The following is a 13,430-nucleotide window of genomic DNA, read 5'->3' on the forward strand; positions in this document are numbered from 1 at the left end:
CTTCAGATTGCATTGTTAAAAAAATGTCATTTTCGTTCTCCAGGCGTCACTGCTGAGAGATTAATAGCCCATCCTGCTTGAGAAACTACTTTGTTTCCCATGGAGCCCGTGATTATTACAGCGTTTCATTTTACATTCTCTCCTAGAAAACTTGGCACATGACTACATAGTAAAGAAACAATATTACCATACTACCACGGCTGATATAGGGAAACTGTAAATATCTGCAGATAGCATTCATATCTACCACCTCTTTATTTGATTATTTCAAGTCTCTGTACATGAACAGTATTGGTCTTGACATGTGGGCAGGGATTTCAAACAGAAAACAAATCTGTGCCTCTTCTTTCAGAGGCTGCAGCTTTTTCTTGACATGGAACTTCCTCTCTTGCCTTCTCAAATAGTTTGAGAGACAACTGTGGAAATATCAGTACAAATCAGAACATGCTGCAACTTTGAATACCTGAGAAAACAGTGAAGTGAGTAGAAGGGGATGGGAGGGGGATATGTTTGTTTATTTTGGCAGATTGTTCCTTGAAGATTATTTTCACTTTATGAGAAAAACAAAAGTGATCCTAAACAAGTGCATGTAACTGAATGAAAGCTGGTACCACCAGGGATCAGTGTAAAAGTCTTTAAGAGATGAGAACTATTTAACATCAGTGTTTGGATGTGTGACAGTTATGTGAGCAGTCATGTTCAACAAAATTCATTTCTATAGAGGAGAGAAATGGCTCCAACCTCACCTTTTCACTCATCATCTTCTGCTCTTTTCTATCACGTAGAAAAAGCCTATAGAGATAAGGAAATAATTTGCTTAAGGAAACCACCTATACTATTTAGGCAGCTCTTCTGACCTCAGTAACCTTTTGATTGATGAAATTTGATAGATTTAGCTATTGATGTTATAGACGGGAAGTAAGATTTTTACCCAGTAGGTGTCCCTGTTCTGAAACTGTTCTAGTATCCTAATGAAGTTTAGACCTTTAATAATCTCATCACTTTTCTCAGAATTTTCTCCTTTGTTGCACTTGTTAAGAATCGTTATGATTAGATGCTAACTTACTTAGCATGAGTAACTAGATTTGCTGAAGTCTTAGGCTGCAAGCAGTGGACTTTAACCTAGATATGCTTTTAGCTGGCATAGAGGTAGCGTTCTTCCTAGAAGAACCTAGCTGGTACACTTCTATGTTATCACTTTTGTATGAGAAGAAAGTTCATAACACACTGATGTTTCAGTTGTTGCTAAGAAATGTTTCTCCTAAATCTGGGACTTTTTAGTTTCCTCTTATCTGGGAAAGCAAGCACAGCACACAAGCGGCAATCCAGAACTTAAGGAGGCTACAACCATCACCAGAAGCTACAACTCTGCAAGAAAAGTTAGTAGCTTCCTTGGAGACTCAGAAGTAATCCATCCAGTAAGGTGTTAGAAGACCCCAGACAAAAATTATTGTTGGATTAAAAAGGCATATGAAAAACACACTAAGACTGTGTGAGAGGCAGGCACATAGATCAAAAGGGTGTAATTGCCCAGGGACTTCTTTGTTCATGGTACCTCTCTGGAGGTACCCAGACTGAGCTCTTTTTTCTACTGTGAAGTTCCTATTAATTGCCAGTACTAGGCACTCCCTGGAGACTAGAGACTACTAAAGGCTGAATGACCATGCAGCTGCACCAGAGCACTTCTAATACTTTATGTGTGGAGGGATTTCAAGAGAAAATTTCATACTACATTCTTTGAGTGTATGCATGCACATATAACAAGGTGGAAGTGTAACAGGACAGTATCATACAGAACAGTGGCATCACAGAATAATAATTATCAAGACAGTACTAGTAAGATTAATATTTTATTACTTTCCATTGAAAAACAGGTGTGAATGAATGTCATAACTTTGTAAAGGATGTTGTAACTTTCTCCTGTGTGGTTTGTTTTGTTTTCAGCCTGAGTTATTCCTTGCCCATCTCTGCAAGTCTGAGGATAACCAGCACAAGCTGCTGAGTTACTGTATGAGCACATCGGCACATGAAAAGGCAACACTTTTAAGCATCAGTAATTAATAAATACAGACACCATTTCTCTGAGGTTTATAAAGCTCTATCAGAGAGGGACCCTGCTGTTTCAACGGTAGGAGCTGCCACAATCCACGCTGCACAAGAATTTCCATCTTCTACCTGAACGAAAACTTCTTTGAATGCATCTGCAGTGGCCTTCACCACATAGGTGCAAGTAGAGCCCAAAGGCAAACACACACCTGAGAAGAAATCCTACTGTGCCCTGAGACAGACAGACCCATAGGGAGCAGTATGTCCAGGTGTCAGGTTCGTCAGGTTAGTCCAAGAAAATGGGAATGAAAACTAGTGTTAAGCTGACAAAAACTCAAAACAGCACAGCAATAGCTTAGGGACATTTTGAGCTACAAAATTTGATACATATTGAGGTACAAAATTTGGCCTGGCTTCAGTTTCCTTATGTATGGCCTGTGCAGGTTGTAAGTTGGTCTGGGCAGAGATGGATAGGTTAGAGTTTCCATGTGAGTAGGACAGATTGAATACTAATTTTTCTTGTGCTGTAGTTACAAATTTGTGATGCAACTTACAATAATTTGCTTATTTTCTTTGAATTAGACAATTTCTGTAATGTTTTCATCATGTTGGTGTTACTGTGGCAAAAATACATCTCTGTGTTTATCTTGACTTCTACATTTCCTGTGATTATGCTCTGGAAGCACTTACATTTCCTTGAGAATGTGACCAGTTTTATTTCTTTCCCTCACAAATTTGTTATGTAAGCAAAAGAGTACATCTATCACATGCTACTGATTTGGGAGGTAAAGCAAATCTATACCTCCAAATTGTAGCTTTGCTCTCACATTACTTTTGGCCAGTTTAAAAAACACACCACAGAGGCTAAGTTGCTATTAATTCCCAAAATGAACTGAAAATACTTGTGCTGGCAGATCTACTGAGAGATCAGCAGCTCCTTCAGATAACAACTAAATATTCCTCCTTAAAATCTAAGAGTAGATCACTGAAAAGAAAGCAAATTTTAAAATCGAGGTTACTCAACAACCTCCTCAAGGATGTAGTTATCTTTTGGAAAAGTGAGAAGCATTAGCAGGAGCAGCAGAATAGGAGATTGAGAGCTGATATGGAAGGGTGCTACACTCTGCTACCACACACCTAAAATGGGAAGAGGTGTAGAGTCACTTTCTTGCTCCTTCCTGCTTTCACCTTACCTACTTCTTCACTCCAGTGTCCCCTCATTGTCTTCTTACATCACAGGAGACACCTGAAGGCTCTTCCAGCTACTGCTGCCTGACCAGAAAGAGGGAAACAATTTAAAAATCTCTCCATACTGTCTTGATTAATGGGAAAAGCGGAATTGTAGCAGCACCAAAAATAACATATTAATGGGTAGTTCATATAATCACTTGTTGCTTCTGAATTATAAAATCCATGTAAATTAATCACCCGATGTGGAGGATGAACACCAGCCACGAAACACATGACCAATGTGTCATGTTAGAAGCTGAAGTGTTACTGCAGAACTCACCCAATGTAGCTTGCTCAGAGCTCCTTCCTGCTTCTCCAGAACACTCAAAACTTTGAGCTTCTATACACAGGATGTATGCCCCTCCTTTTTGTTTAATTTTGTCTATTTTCAGGAGTGCCCCAGGACTTCAATACTGAATACAGCATTATTTTATACCCAAAGCTGTCAGTGAAGCTTTAGAAATATACTACAGGCATACATTATGGTGCAATAAAACAAAAAAAATGAACTGCCTATTGTTTGCTGGGGAAAATTGAGTAAGTATGACTAACAATAATAGAATACCAGAATATTTTCTCAAATAACCCAGTGACACTAATATAGAAATTTAGTCTCCATACCTGTACGTTACTATCATATCTACAAAGAATCTTTAAAAAGACACTCATAATAAAAACTCACACATAAGACCATCTGTGGGTTTTACCTCTTTTAAAGGTAAGCGCTTGCTTAAGTCAGGAACAAGCTACCTAGTTAGCCATTTCGGTTCTTCAGTTGGGTTGTCACTCTTCAGAAGTAGGGAGCTCTCAAGAAGGATAAAATTGATTCCTTAAGGAAATCTAATTGGAGATGGTAAAGAAAGTATGATGTAAAAATAAGCAAAGTTTTCAATAAATGCCACCAAAAAAGTGATCTAGTAAACTAAAAGAAAGGAAGAATGGATGCTAAGATACTGCAATTTTTTGATAAAGTGAAAACCATCACTGGGAATGGGAGGTGAATAGGAAAGCTTGAAAGGCAGAATACATATTCCTACTAAACAACATAAAGAGAACAAAAGTGCTAACATGGATAATGACAGGAATGCTAACAGGCATTATGGTAGGCACCATTTGACATTATTAGGTGAAATAAAAGTTATAGAAAAAAAATATTAAACACAAATGAGCTTTTCTTGTATCCTATTCCCCCTGTAAAATGTAAATGGGGAGAAAAAAGGCTGCATTCAATTGTGGATCTTTTTCCTCAAACAGTAACTGAACTGATAAATAGTGTGCCAAGGTATGGTGATTCTAATATAAACTGGGGAGCTGCATATATATGCCAAGAGCACCATCAAGGTACATATGCAAAGACCAAAGGGTCTTTGCTTTTTCCGTAGAACAAAATCATATGATATTACATAAAGATATTACATAAGATATAAACACTACAAAGCTGATTATCTACACCTGAAAAGAGGCTTATCAAAGAGGAGGTCAACTATCACAGCAATTCAATGAAAGACATAAAAGAATGCTGTGGAAAGGGAGAAAAGAAAATGCCAAAACACCCACCCAAAAGAAAATTCTTTCAAGAACGAGGAAGAAAAAACAATGGAGAGGGGAAAATAAATAAATAAATAAAATAAAAATTAAACACAAGAAAAGGGATGACTTAAAGTAAAAGGACAGTGAATTTACCAAGCAAAACCTTCTCACAATCACAAAACTCTATAGCAGTGGAGACCCATTAGAAAACAGGAAAACCGAGGACAAATCAAAAAAACAAAAAAATGTACCGAACAAGCCGAGCCCAAAAATAAAACCTGTGTAATGCAGGAATATAAAACCAAACAGGGCAAAACACTTGTCAAGGAAGAAATGATAAAACGTTTTAAATTCCATTTGTTTGTTGATCTATCAAGAAAAAAACCTAAAATACTCTCAAAAATATATTTAGAATAAATTAAAAAAACTAAATCAGAGCTAAAAAGTACAACCGTGTATGCACAGAGTTAGAGGGCTTTCTACACCTGTCATGCCTCGGGGAGCCTCTGCAGCAGCTCCTAAACACCGTGGACCCGTAGTACCGAGAAACAGCCCCAGCAAACACAAACACCTCCCGAAAGAGTAAAGCCGCCGACTCCAAATGCCAGAACCGCTCAGGTCCCCAGAGATCTTGCTAACAGAAAGGGCAACGACACGGGGAACATTTCCCACAGCGGTCCCTCTCGACTCGAAAAATAAACGACTGACCGGAGCGTCGCCCCAGGGGCGCGCAGGCCCGCCCGGCCAGGCCCTTTGTCGGGGCGCCGCGAAATGGCGGCGGTGGCGCGCCGGAGGAGCGGAGGGAGAAGCAGAGGGGGGGTGGGGGGGGGGGAAGGCGGGGGCTGCGCGGTCGGGAAGCGGCGCGCGCGGTCCCGCCAAGCCCATTGGCTGGATTTTGCTGCAGACCCGCGGCCGGCGGGGCGGGGCGGGACGCGGCTCCTCCACCGGCACCGGGAGCCGCGACCACCGGGCCGGGAAGCCGGGACGTGCGCGGCGGGGAGGAGGGCATTCCGTTCCCCTCCCACCCCCGCGGCGGTTTACTCCCCCGGTGCCCGGTCCGAGCATGGCCAAAGAGTTGTCTGTATGGCGGGGCCTATACCCGCCCCGTCCTTCTCGCAGGCGATGAGGCCAATGTCCCGGCACGCAGGGGGAAGGGTGCGGAGAAGAGCCCGCCCTCGCCCTGCCCCGTCGCAGTCCTCAACCAGGTCGGACCGCCGGCAATATAGGGAGGCGCGGGCGCCCTGGCTCGCCGCATATCGCGTGAGCCGAGAGCAGTGGGAAGATGTCTGGAAGAGGTAAAGGCGGGAAGGGGCTCGGCAAAGGGGGTGCTAAGCGCCACCGCAAGGTGCTGCGCGACAACATCCAGGGCATTACCAAGCCGGCCATCCGCCGCCTGGCTCGGCGTGGCGGCGTGAAGCGCATCTCGGGCCTGATTTACGAGGAGACGCGCGGCGTGCTGAAGGTGTTCTTGGAGAACGTGATTCGCGATGCCGTGACCTACACCGAGCACGCCAAGAGGAAGACCGTGACTGCCATGGACGTAGTTTACGCGCTTAAGCGCCAGGGACGCACCCTCTACGGCTTCGGTGGTTAAACTGTTTCCGCGAGAGAAGGACACGCTTTATTACAACACAAAGGCTCTTTTCAGAGCCACCCACAAATTTCAAAAGAAGAGCTTTGGTCACTGATGCAGTTTGGGGTGCTTTTTTGGTTTTTTTTGTTGGTTTTTTTGCTTTAACTGCAACTCAGGGAGGGCGGGAGAGGGGGAGGGGCAGTTAGTTGCGCGTTCAATGGTCACCGTTCGTACCCCTTTCTCTACCCTGTCCCCTCCCAGCCGGGAGCAACAGGCGCCTGAAATCCGTGGTAGAGACCGCCCTCGTTGCACACTGACACGAAGACCAGGGTAGCGGGTGGAGGGCTGGGTTCTAGAGAAACACTTGCTTTCTGAAAGACTTTACCCTTCGTATTTAATTCCATTCTCCCTCCCCCATCCCGATTGTTCCCCTTCTTCCTCATTCCAAGCGGGAACAGAAGGGCCAGGCTGCCGAGAAATCCCTCCCTGAATATGCCAAGGGGGACACGCGTTATAGAGAGCGGCCGCCCCCCACCCCTCGCCCTCTCGCGCTGCTGGCTTCATCCCAGCAGCCTCCCTCGGGAAATTCATGAAATGGCGGCGCTCTTCTCTGCCATTCGGGGACTGGACAAAGCAGGGAGGCGGGGGGAGAAGAATCGACTAGATGCACCCTAAGCGCCCCAGGCACCCCATCAGGGAAAAAGGCGGCGAGCCCTGCCCGGAAACACCTCCCCTTGTCCTTGCTCCCCTCCTCCCGCTGAACGGCAGCCCCCCGATCCCGCCCCTCCCCTCTCGCCCTGCGCGGGCAGCTTTAAACGGGGAACCGCACAGCGGTTATCTCGCAAGGCGGACGGGGGTGTCCCCACAGCAAGAAACCCTTCACCCTTCCCCTTTGCTCCCGAGATCGCATCAGCAGTGATGCCTTTGAGCGCGGGAAAGCGCTCAGTACAGGCAACCTACGCTGGCTCAGAAGCAGCAGCGACACAGCTCTCTCTGGTGGCGTTGTGGTGGCTCTTAAAAGAGCCTTTGGGTTGGGTGGCGGCAGGGCAGGGGACTCAGGCGCGCTCGCCGCGGATGCGCCGGGCCAGCTGGATGTCCTTGGGCATGATGGTGACGCGCTTGGCGTGGATGGCGCAGAGGTTGGTGTCCTCGAAGAGCCCCACCAGGTAGGCCTCGCTCGCCTCCTGCAGCGCCATCACGGCGGAGCTCTGGAAGCGCAGGTCCGTCTTGAAGTCCTGCGCGATCTCCCGCACCAGCCGCTGGAAGGGCAGCTTGCGGATCAGCAGCTCCGTCGACTTCTGGTAGCGCCGGATCTCGCGCAGCGCCACCGTGCCGGGACGGTACCGGTGCGGCTTCTTCACGCCGCCCGTGGCCGGCGCGCTCTTGCGGGCCGCCTTGGTGGCCAACTGCTTGCGGGGCGCCTTCCCGCCTGTCGACTTACGCGCGGTCTGCTTCGTACGAGCCATTGCATCGATCTCCTTGAGTTACCAAAACGATAACCTCAGAGCTCTTCTGACTGTGACTTATAGCATGAGGAGGCCACGCCTTTCTCCCTCTGATTGGCCACAGTAGCGAACAATTTAATTGGTTAATTCGAAGCATCCTGTATCTACAGCGGCAGCAGACGTCTTCCCCTATATTCTTTTTCAGCTTTTTGAAATTAGGTGTCTCAAGGAAAAAAGTCGGTATTTGGTATTTTATTTTTTTTATTTAGTTTTGAGTTGGAAGGGTTCTTAAGATTACTTCAATATTTTCTTGGATTTTTTAATTGCTCTGGTTTTTTCCACCTTGACCTTTCAGAAATTTAGGGTTTTTTTACTGAACAAACCTGAAATAAAATATTACCCTTTCTACGTAAGTTCTATCTTTTCCTTTTTAAAAGTCTTTGGTAGCAGACTCCTTTGGAGGATTTAGTGAGAATTATCTCGATAGAGGTAAACGTTTATGATAAGAAGTAGTTAGAAGGAAGTAGAGCCGTGTCCGGAAACGGAAACATGAAAAATATCAAGCCTTACATGTAATTATAGAGGGCACGGTTCAGCAAAGAAAGGGTTAAAGCGGGATTTTCAAATTGGGCCAATGAGATCGCCACTTTCCATGAGCCAATGAAAAGCAAAGCTCGGAAATAAAAAGGTAGACGGCTCCCTTGGTTTTCATACTGTTTTGTGTCTTCTCACCAGTGTAAGAAGTGCGATTAGAAGACATGGCCCGTACGAAGCAGACCGCGCGTAAGTCGACAGGCGGGAAGGCGCCCCGCAAGCAGTTGGCCACCAAGGCGGCCCGCAAGAGCGCGCCGGCCACGGGCGGCGTGAAGAAGCCGCACCGGTACCGTCCCGGCACGGTGGCGCTGCGCGAGATCCGGCGCTACCAGAAGTCGACGGAGCTGCTGATCCGCAAGCTGCCCTTCCAGCGGCTGGTGCGGGAGATCGCGCAGGACTTCAAGACGGACCTGCGCTTCCAGAGCTCCGCCGTGATGGCGCTGCAGGAGGCGAGCGAGGCCTACCTGGTGGGGCTCTTCGAGGACACCAACCTCTGCGCCATCCACGCCAAGCGCGTCACCATCATGCCCAAGGACATCCAGCTGGCCCGGCGCATCCGCGGCGAGCGCGCCTGAGTCCCCTGCCCTGCCGCCACCCAACCCAAAGGCTCTTTTAAGAGCCACCACAACGCCACCAGAGAGAGCTGTGTCGCTGCTGCTTCTGAGCCAGCGTAGGTTGCCTGTACTGAGCGCTTTCCCGCGCTCAAAGGCATCACTGCTGATGCGATCTCGGGAGCAAAGGGGAAGGGTGAAGGGTTTCTTGCTGTGGGGACACCCCCGTCCGCCTTGCGAGATAACCGCTGTGCGGTTCCCCGTTTAAAGCTGCCCGCGCAGGGCGAGAGGGGAGGGGCGGGATCGGGGGGCTGCCGTTCAGCGGGAGGAGGGGAGCAAGGACAAGGGGAGGTGTTTCCGGGCAGGGCTCGCCGCCTTTTTCCCTGATGGGGTGCCTGGGGCGCTTAGGGTGCATCTAGTCGATTCTTCTCCCCCCGCCTCCCTGCTTTGTCCAGTCCCCGAATGGCAGAGAAGAGCGCCGCCATTTCATGAATTTCCCGAGGGAGGCTGCTGGGATGAAGCCAGCAGCGCGAGAGGGCGAGGGGTGGGGGGCGGCCGCTCTCTATAACGCGTGTCCCCCTTGGCATATTCAGGGAGGGATTTCTCGGCAGCCTGGCCCTTCTGTTCCCGCTTGGAATGAGGAAGAAGGGGAACAATCGGGATGGGGGAGGGAGAATGGAATTAAATACGAAGGGTAAAGTCTTTCAGAAAGCAAGTGTTTCTCTAGAACCCAGCCCTCCACCCGCTACCCTGGTCTTCGTGTCAGTGTGCAACGAGGGCGGTCTCTACCACGGATTTCAGGCGCCTGTTGCTCCCGGCTGGGAGGGGACAGGGTAGAGAAAGGGGTACGAACGGTGACCATTGAACGCGCAACTAACTGCCCCTCCCCCTCTCCCGCCCTCCCTGAGTTGCAGTTAAAGCAAAAAAACCAACAAAAAAAACCAAAAAAGCACCCCAAACTGCATCAGTGACCAAAGCTCTTCTTTTGAAATTTGTGGGTGGCTCTGAAAAGAGCCTTTGTGTTGTAATAAAGCGTGTCCTTCTCTCGCGGAAACAGTTTAACCACCGAAGCCGTAGAGGGTGCGTCCCTGGCGCTTAAGCGCGTAAACTACGTCCATGGCAGTCACGGTCTTCCTCTTGGCGTGCTCGGTGTAGGTCACGGCATCGCGAATCACGTTCTCCAAGAACACCTTCAGCACGCCGCGCGTCTCCTCGTAAATCAGGCCCGAGATGCGCTTCACGCCGCCACGCCGAGCCAGGCGGCGGATGGCCGGCTTGGTAATGCCCTGGATGTTGTCGCGCAGCACCTTGCGGTGGCGCTTAGCACCCCCTTTGCCGAGCCCCTTCCCGCCTTTACCTCTTCCAGACATCTTCCCACTGCTCTCGGCTCACGCGATATGCGGCGAGCCAGGGCGCCCGCGCCTCCCTATATTGCCGGCGGTCCGACCTGGTTGAGGACTGCGACGGGGCAGGGCGAGGGCGGGCTCTTCTCCGCACCCTTCCCCCTGCGTGCCGGGACATTGGCCTCATCGCCTGCGAGAAGGACGGGGCGGGTATAGGCCCCGCCATACAGACAACTCTTTGGCCATGCTCGGACCGGGCACCGGGGGAGTAAACCGCCGCGGGGGTGGGAGGGGAACGGAATGCCCTCCTCCCCGCCGCGCACGTCCCGGCTTCCCGGCCCGGTGGTCGCGGCTCCCGGTGCCGGTGGAGGAGCCGCGTCCCGCCCCGCCCCGCCGGCCGCGGGTCTGCAGCAAAATCCAGCCAATGGGCTTGGCGGGACCGCGCGCGCCGCTTCCCGACCGCGCAGCCCCCGCCTTCCCCCCCCCCCCACCCCCCCTCTGCTTCTCCCTCCGCTCCTCCGGCGCGCCACCGCCGCCATTTCGCGGCGCCCCGACAAAGGGCCTGGCCGGGCGGGCCTGCGCGCCCCTGGGGCGACGCTCCGGTCAGTCGTTTATTTTTCGAGTCGAGAGGGACCGCTGTGGGAAATGTTCCCCGTGTCGTTGCCCTTTCTGTTAGCAAGATCTCTGGGGACCTGAGCGGTTCTGGCATTTGGAGTCGGCGGCTTTACTCTTTCGGGAGGTGTTTGTGTTTGCTGGGGCTGTTTCTCGGTACTACGGGTCCACGGTGTTTAGGAGCTGCTGCAGAGGCTCCCCGAGGCATGACAGGTGTAGAAAGCCCTCTAACTCTGCGTATTGAAAGGAGGGAGGCTAGACTGCCTTATCGGTCCTAGTTGTATCTGTAGGGAAATAAATACACTGTTATTATAATGGCTGTTGGGTATAGTTATCTACCCAATTTTATTTTGGTTTGGGATTTTTTTTCGCTACTAATATTCAGCCAAGTGTTTACAAAACACATGTTGATGTAAGTGGTTTGTGTACCTTATATGCTCGTGGAAAAAAAAAATATATTTTTGCTTCTAAACAAGTGTGGCATGTGTTCATGGGTTTACTTGTTTATTGATACATATTATGTGTTTATTTCACTGCTTTGTTTTCTTTATATTGTTTTGTACATAAAATGCAATTTTTTATAAATCCACATGTACACTTACAGGGAAGGAAACATTTTCAATAATTGTCTCATCCTGATCATATTTAGAAATTTTAAGCTTCAAAATTTATTTTTTTTTTTATGTGTGGGAACTAACCTCTTTTTCCTTCATAATTTCCTTTCATCTTGTGTCTTTTCAGTAGAGATATTTAATGTAGAAATACAACTCATATACTGCTTCTCTAAATAGTTTTAATGTCCTGATCTGCGTGATGACAGCATCAATTAGTAATTTACAGAGCTAGAAAATTTGCATCAATAGCTGGCAAGGTATAATCCAATTGTGGTTAATGTTTCCATCTGAACACATGAAAGATCTGCAGTAGCCACCTATAACCTCAAAGCCAGACTTCTCAAGAGTAATTCTAAGGTGCATTGTGCACTTTAGAGATTGTCCAAAATAATCAGAATTACTAGCCAGCTGTGCCTTATCAATATCTTTTCAGTAACTCAAATTGCTCTGTTCTGCGTATCTTCTGTTGATGCTGTAGTTGTTCTATTACTTTTCCTGGGGTTTCTCCTAGGTTCTTCCATCTCTGTTCTACACCGAGGTATGTACAACAGACTAAAATGAAATTATGTTTAGAAAATAATCTAAATCAACACTTTTCATACTATCCTTTAAGGTCTGTATTTTTCCTCTGCTTATTTGATTTGTTAATGTTTTTTGGTCATGGTAGTGGTTTGTTTTTCAAGAACATTTGTGATTGGCAAGATGCACTATATAAGCCCAAGGTAATGCACAGGTGTCAGACTTCCTCTCATCAGGTAAGTTTCCACCATTTCTGGTTGAAGAGGCTCCAGCAGGTGGGATAATTAGAGCCAAGGTACTACTCATAAATTCCTTTTTTTTGTTGTTGTTGTTGTTGTTTTTTCCTTGGTAAAAGGCACAGACAAAAAATACTTTAATAACTGGAGATTTCAGAAGAAGAAAGAGTATTTTTCAGAAAAACGTATGCAGGGCTCACACACAATCTCTAGTGGCAAAACAATGGAAGCTCCACTTTTATACGTTCCCATTGCTTGTTAGAAACTTCCTCCTGGAGCAGTTCTGTTCTTTCACATCATACTCAGGTTTACTGCTAAGGTTTATTTTTTTGGATGCTCCAAAGCCTTGGTCAGTCACTGGAAACTCCATTGTTGATTAAGTGGGATGGATGATGGGTGACTAGACATTTATAAGTTCCCACCCATTTTCTTTAGTGAACATGGTTATTTTAGACTGCTGAGAGAAATATGAATGTTCCTTTCAATATAATCCTGGCTGTTCAAATAATGCAGTAAACTCGTCTCTTCTTCCACTATTTAAAAGATTTTAACAATCATTTCTTTCCAGGAACTTGACTTCCTTTTATAAACAGCTCCTAACTCTCTCCTTACTCCCCAGTTCTTTTGTCTTTAGCACTATCTGGTTATGCCTCTTAGCAAAGGTGCAGCACGCACAACCACACTACCCCAGGACTGAAAGTAAGGATCCCTGTCACTTTTGTTGTGGAACTGATCAATAGTCTTAAAAGGATTAACAGGGGGAAAGGGAAAGTGTAGGAACTGTGGTTTGTTGTGGGGTTTAAAATTCTTTTATTTTGGTTTTAATGCCTTCACTTTCTGGATCTTTTGCTGAGATTTCCCTCTGTTATTTCACCTTGTCCCTTTCACAGCAGTGTGACCAAAGCAACAGCCTTTGTCTGCTATTGTGAAGACAAAAACTGGATATCCTACACCACATTGTCCAGGAGTGGTATGTTAAATTTCATAGATGTTCACAAGAGAACTTCTGTTACCAGGCAGAGGTGGTCACAGTGAATTTTGTTTCCAGGTAGTGTTTATGTAAAAACAAAGTCATCGGGTTCACAGCATATGTGGGAAGTTCAGTGTTTGGATATGGGCCACTCTGATGTGTTGTCT

At 47.4% G+C, this 13,430-nt stretch overlaps 4 protein-coding genes and 1 long non-coding RNA gene across 8 annotated transcripts; 2 read left to right on the plus strand and 3 right to left on the minus strand.

Annotated features, from left to right (window-relative positions):
* Nucleotides 1-231: 231 nt before the first annotated feature.
* LOC139791101 (uncharacterized) lies at nt 232-5,603 on the minus strand. 4 transcript variants are annotated; one of them, XR_011723769.1, is made up of 4 exons: nt 5,515-5,603; nt 4,027-4,116; nt 3,184-3,318; nt 232-463 (listed from the first exon to the last, which is right to left on the minus strand). It is a non-coding gene; the product is annotated as an uncharacterized lncRNA (long non-coding RNA). The 4 variants fall into 4 exon arrangements; XR_011723768.1 differs by having other exon boundaries at nt 3,240-3,318; nt 5,403-5,603; XR_011723770.1 differs by having other exon boundaries at nt 232-416; nt 5,403-5,603.
* A 449-nt stretch (nt 5,604-6,052) lies between these two features.
* Nucleotides 6,053-6,496, plus strand: LOC139797586 (histone H4). Its single transcript, XM_071747150.1, has one exon. It carries the CDS (start codon nt 6,089-6,091, stop codon nt 6,398-6,400), a length of 312 nt encoding a protein of 103 aa, XP_071603251.1. The 5' UTR covers nt 6,053-6,088; the 3' UTR covers nt 6,401-6,496.
* Nucleotides 6,497-7,381: 885 nt separating this feature from the next.
* LOC139797641 (histone H3) lies at nt 7,382-7,851 on the minus strand. Its single transcript, XM_071747270.1, has one exon. It carries the CDS (start codon nt 7,843-7,845, stop codon nt 7,435-7,437), a length of 411 nt encoding a protein of 136 aa, XP_071603371.1. The 5' UTR covers nt 7,846-7,851; the 3' UTR covers nt 7,382-7,434.
* A 708-nt stretch (nt 7,852-8,559) lies between these two features.
* LOC139797685 (histone H3) lies at nt 8,560-9,046 on the plus strand. The gene has a single exon (XM_071747396.1). It carries the CDS (start codon nt 8,583-8,585, stop codon nt 8,991-8,993), a length of 411 nt encoding a protein of 136 aa, XP_071603497.1. The 5' UTR covers nt 8,560-8,582; the 3' UTR covers nt 8,994-9,046.
* Nucleotides 9,047-9,931: 885 nt separating this feature from the next.
* Nucleotides 9,932-10,371, minus strand: LOC139791102 (histone H4). Its single transcript, XM_071732906.1, has one exon. The coding sequence runs from the start codon at nt 10,337-10,339 to the stop codon at nt 10,028-10,030; it is 312 nt and encodes a 103-aa protein (XP_071589007.1). The 5' UTR covers nt 10,340-10,371; the 3' UTR covers nt 9,932-10,027.
* Nucleotides 10,372-13,430: the final 3,059 nt, after the last annotated feature.

This window comes from Heliangelus exortis, chromosome 1, assembly GCF_036169615.1.
Source record: "Heliangelus exortis chromosome 1, bHelExo1.hap1, whole genome shotgun sequence".
NCBI lineage: Eukaryota > Metazoa > Chordata > Aves > Apodiformes > Trochilidae > Heliangelus > Heliangelus exortis.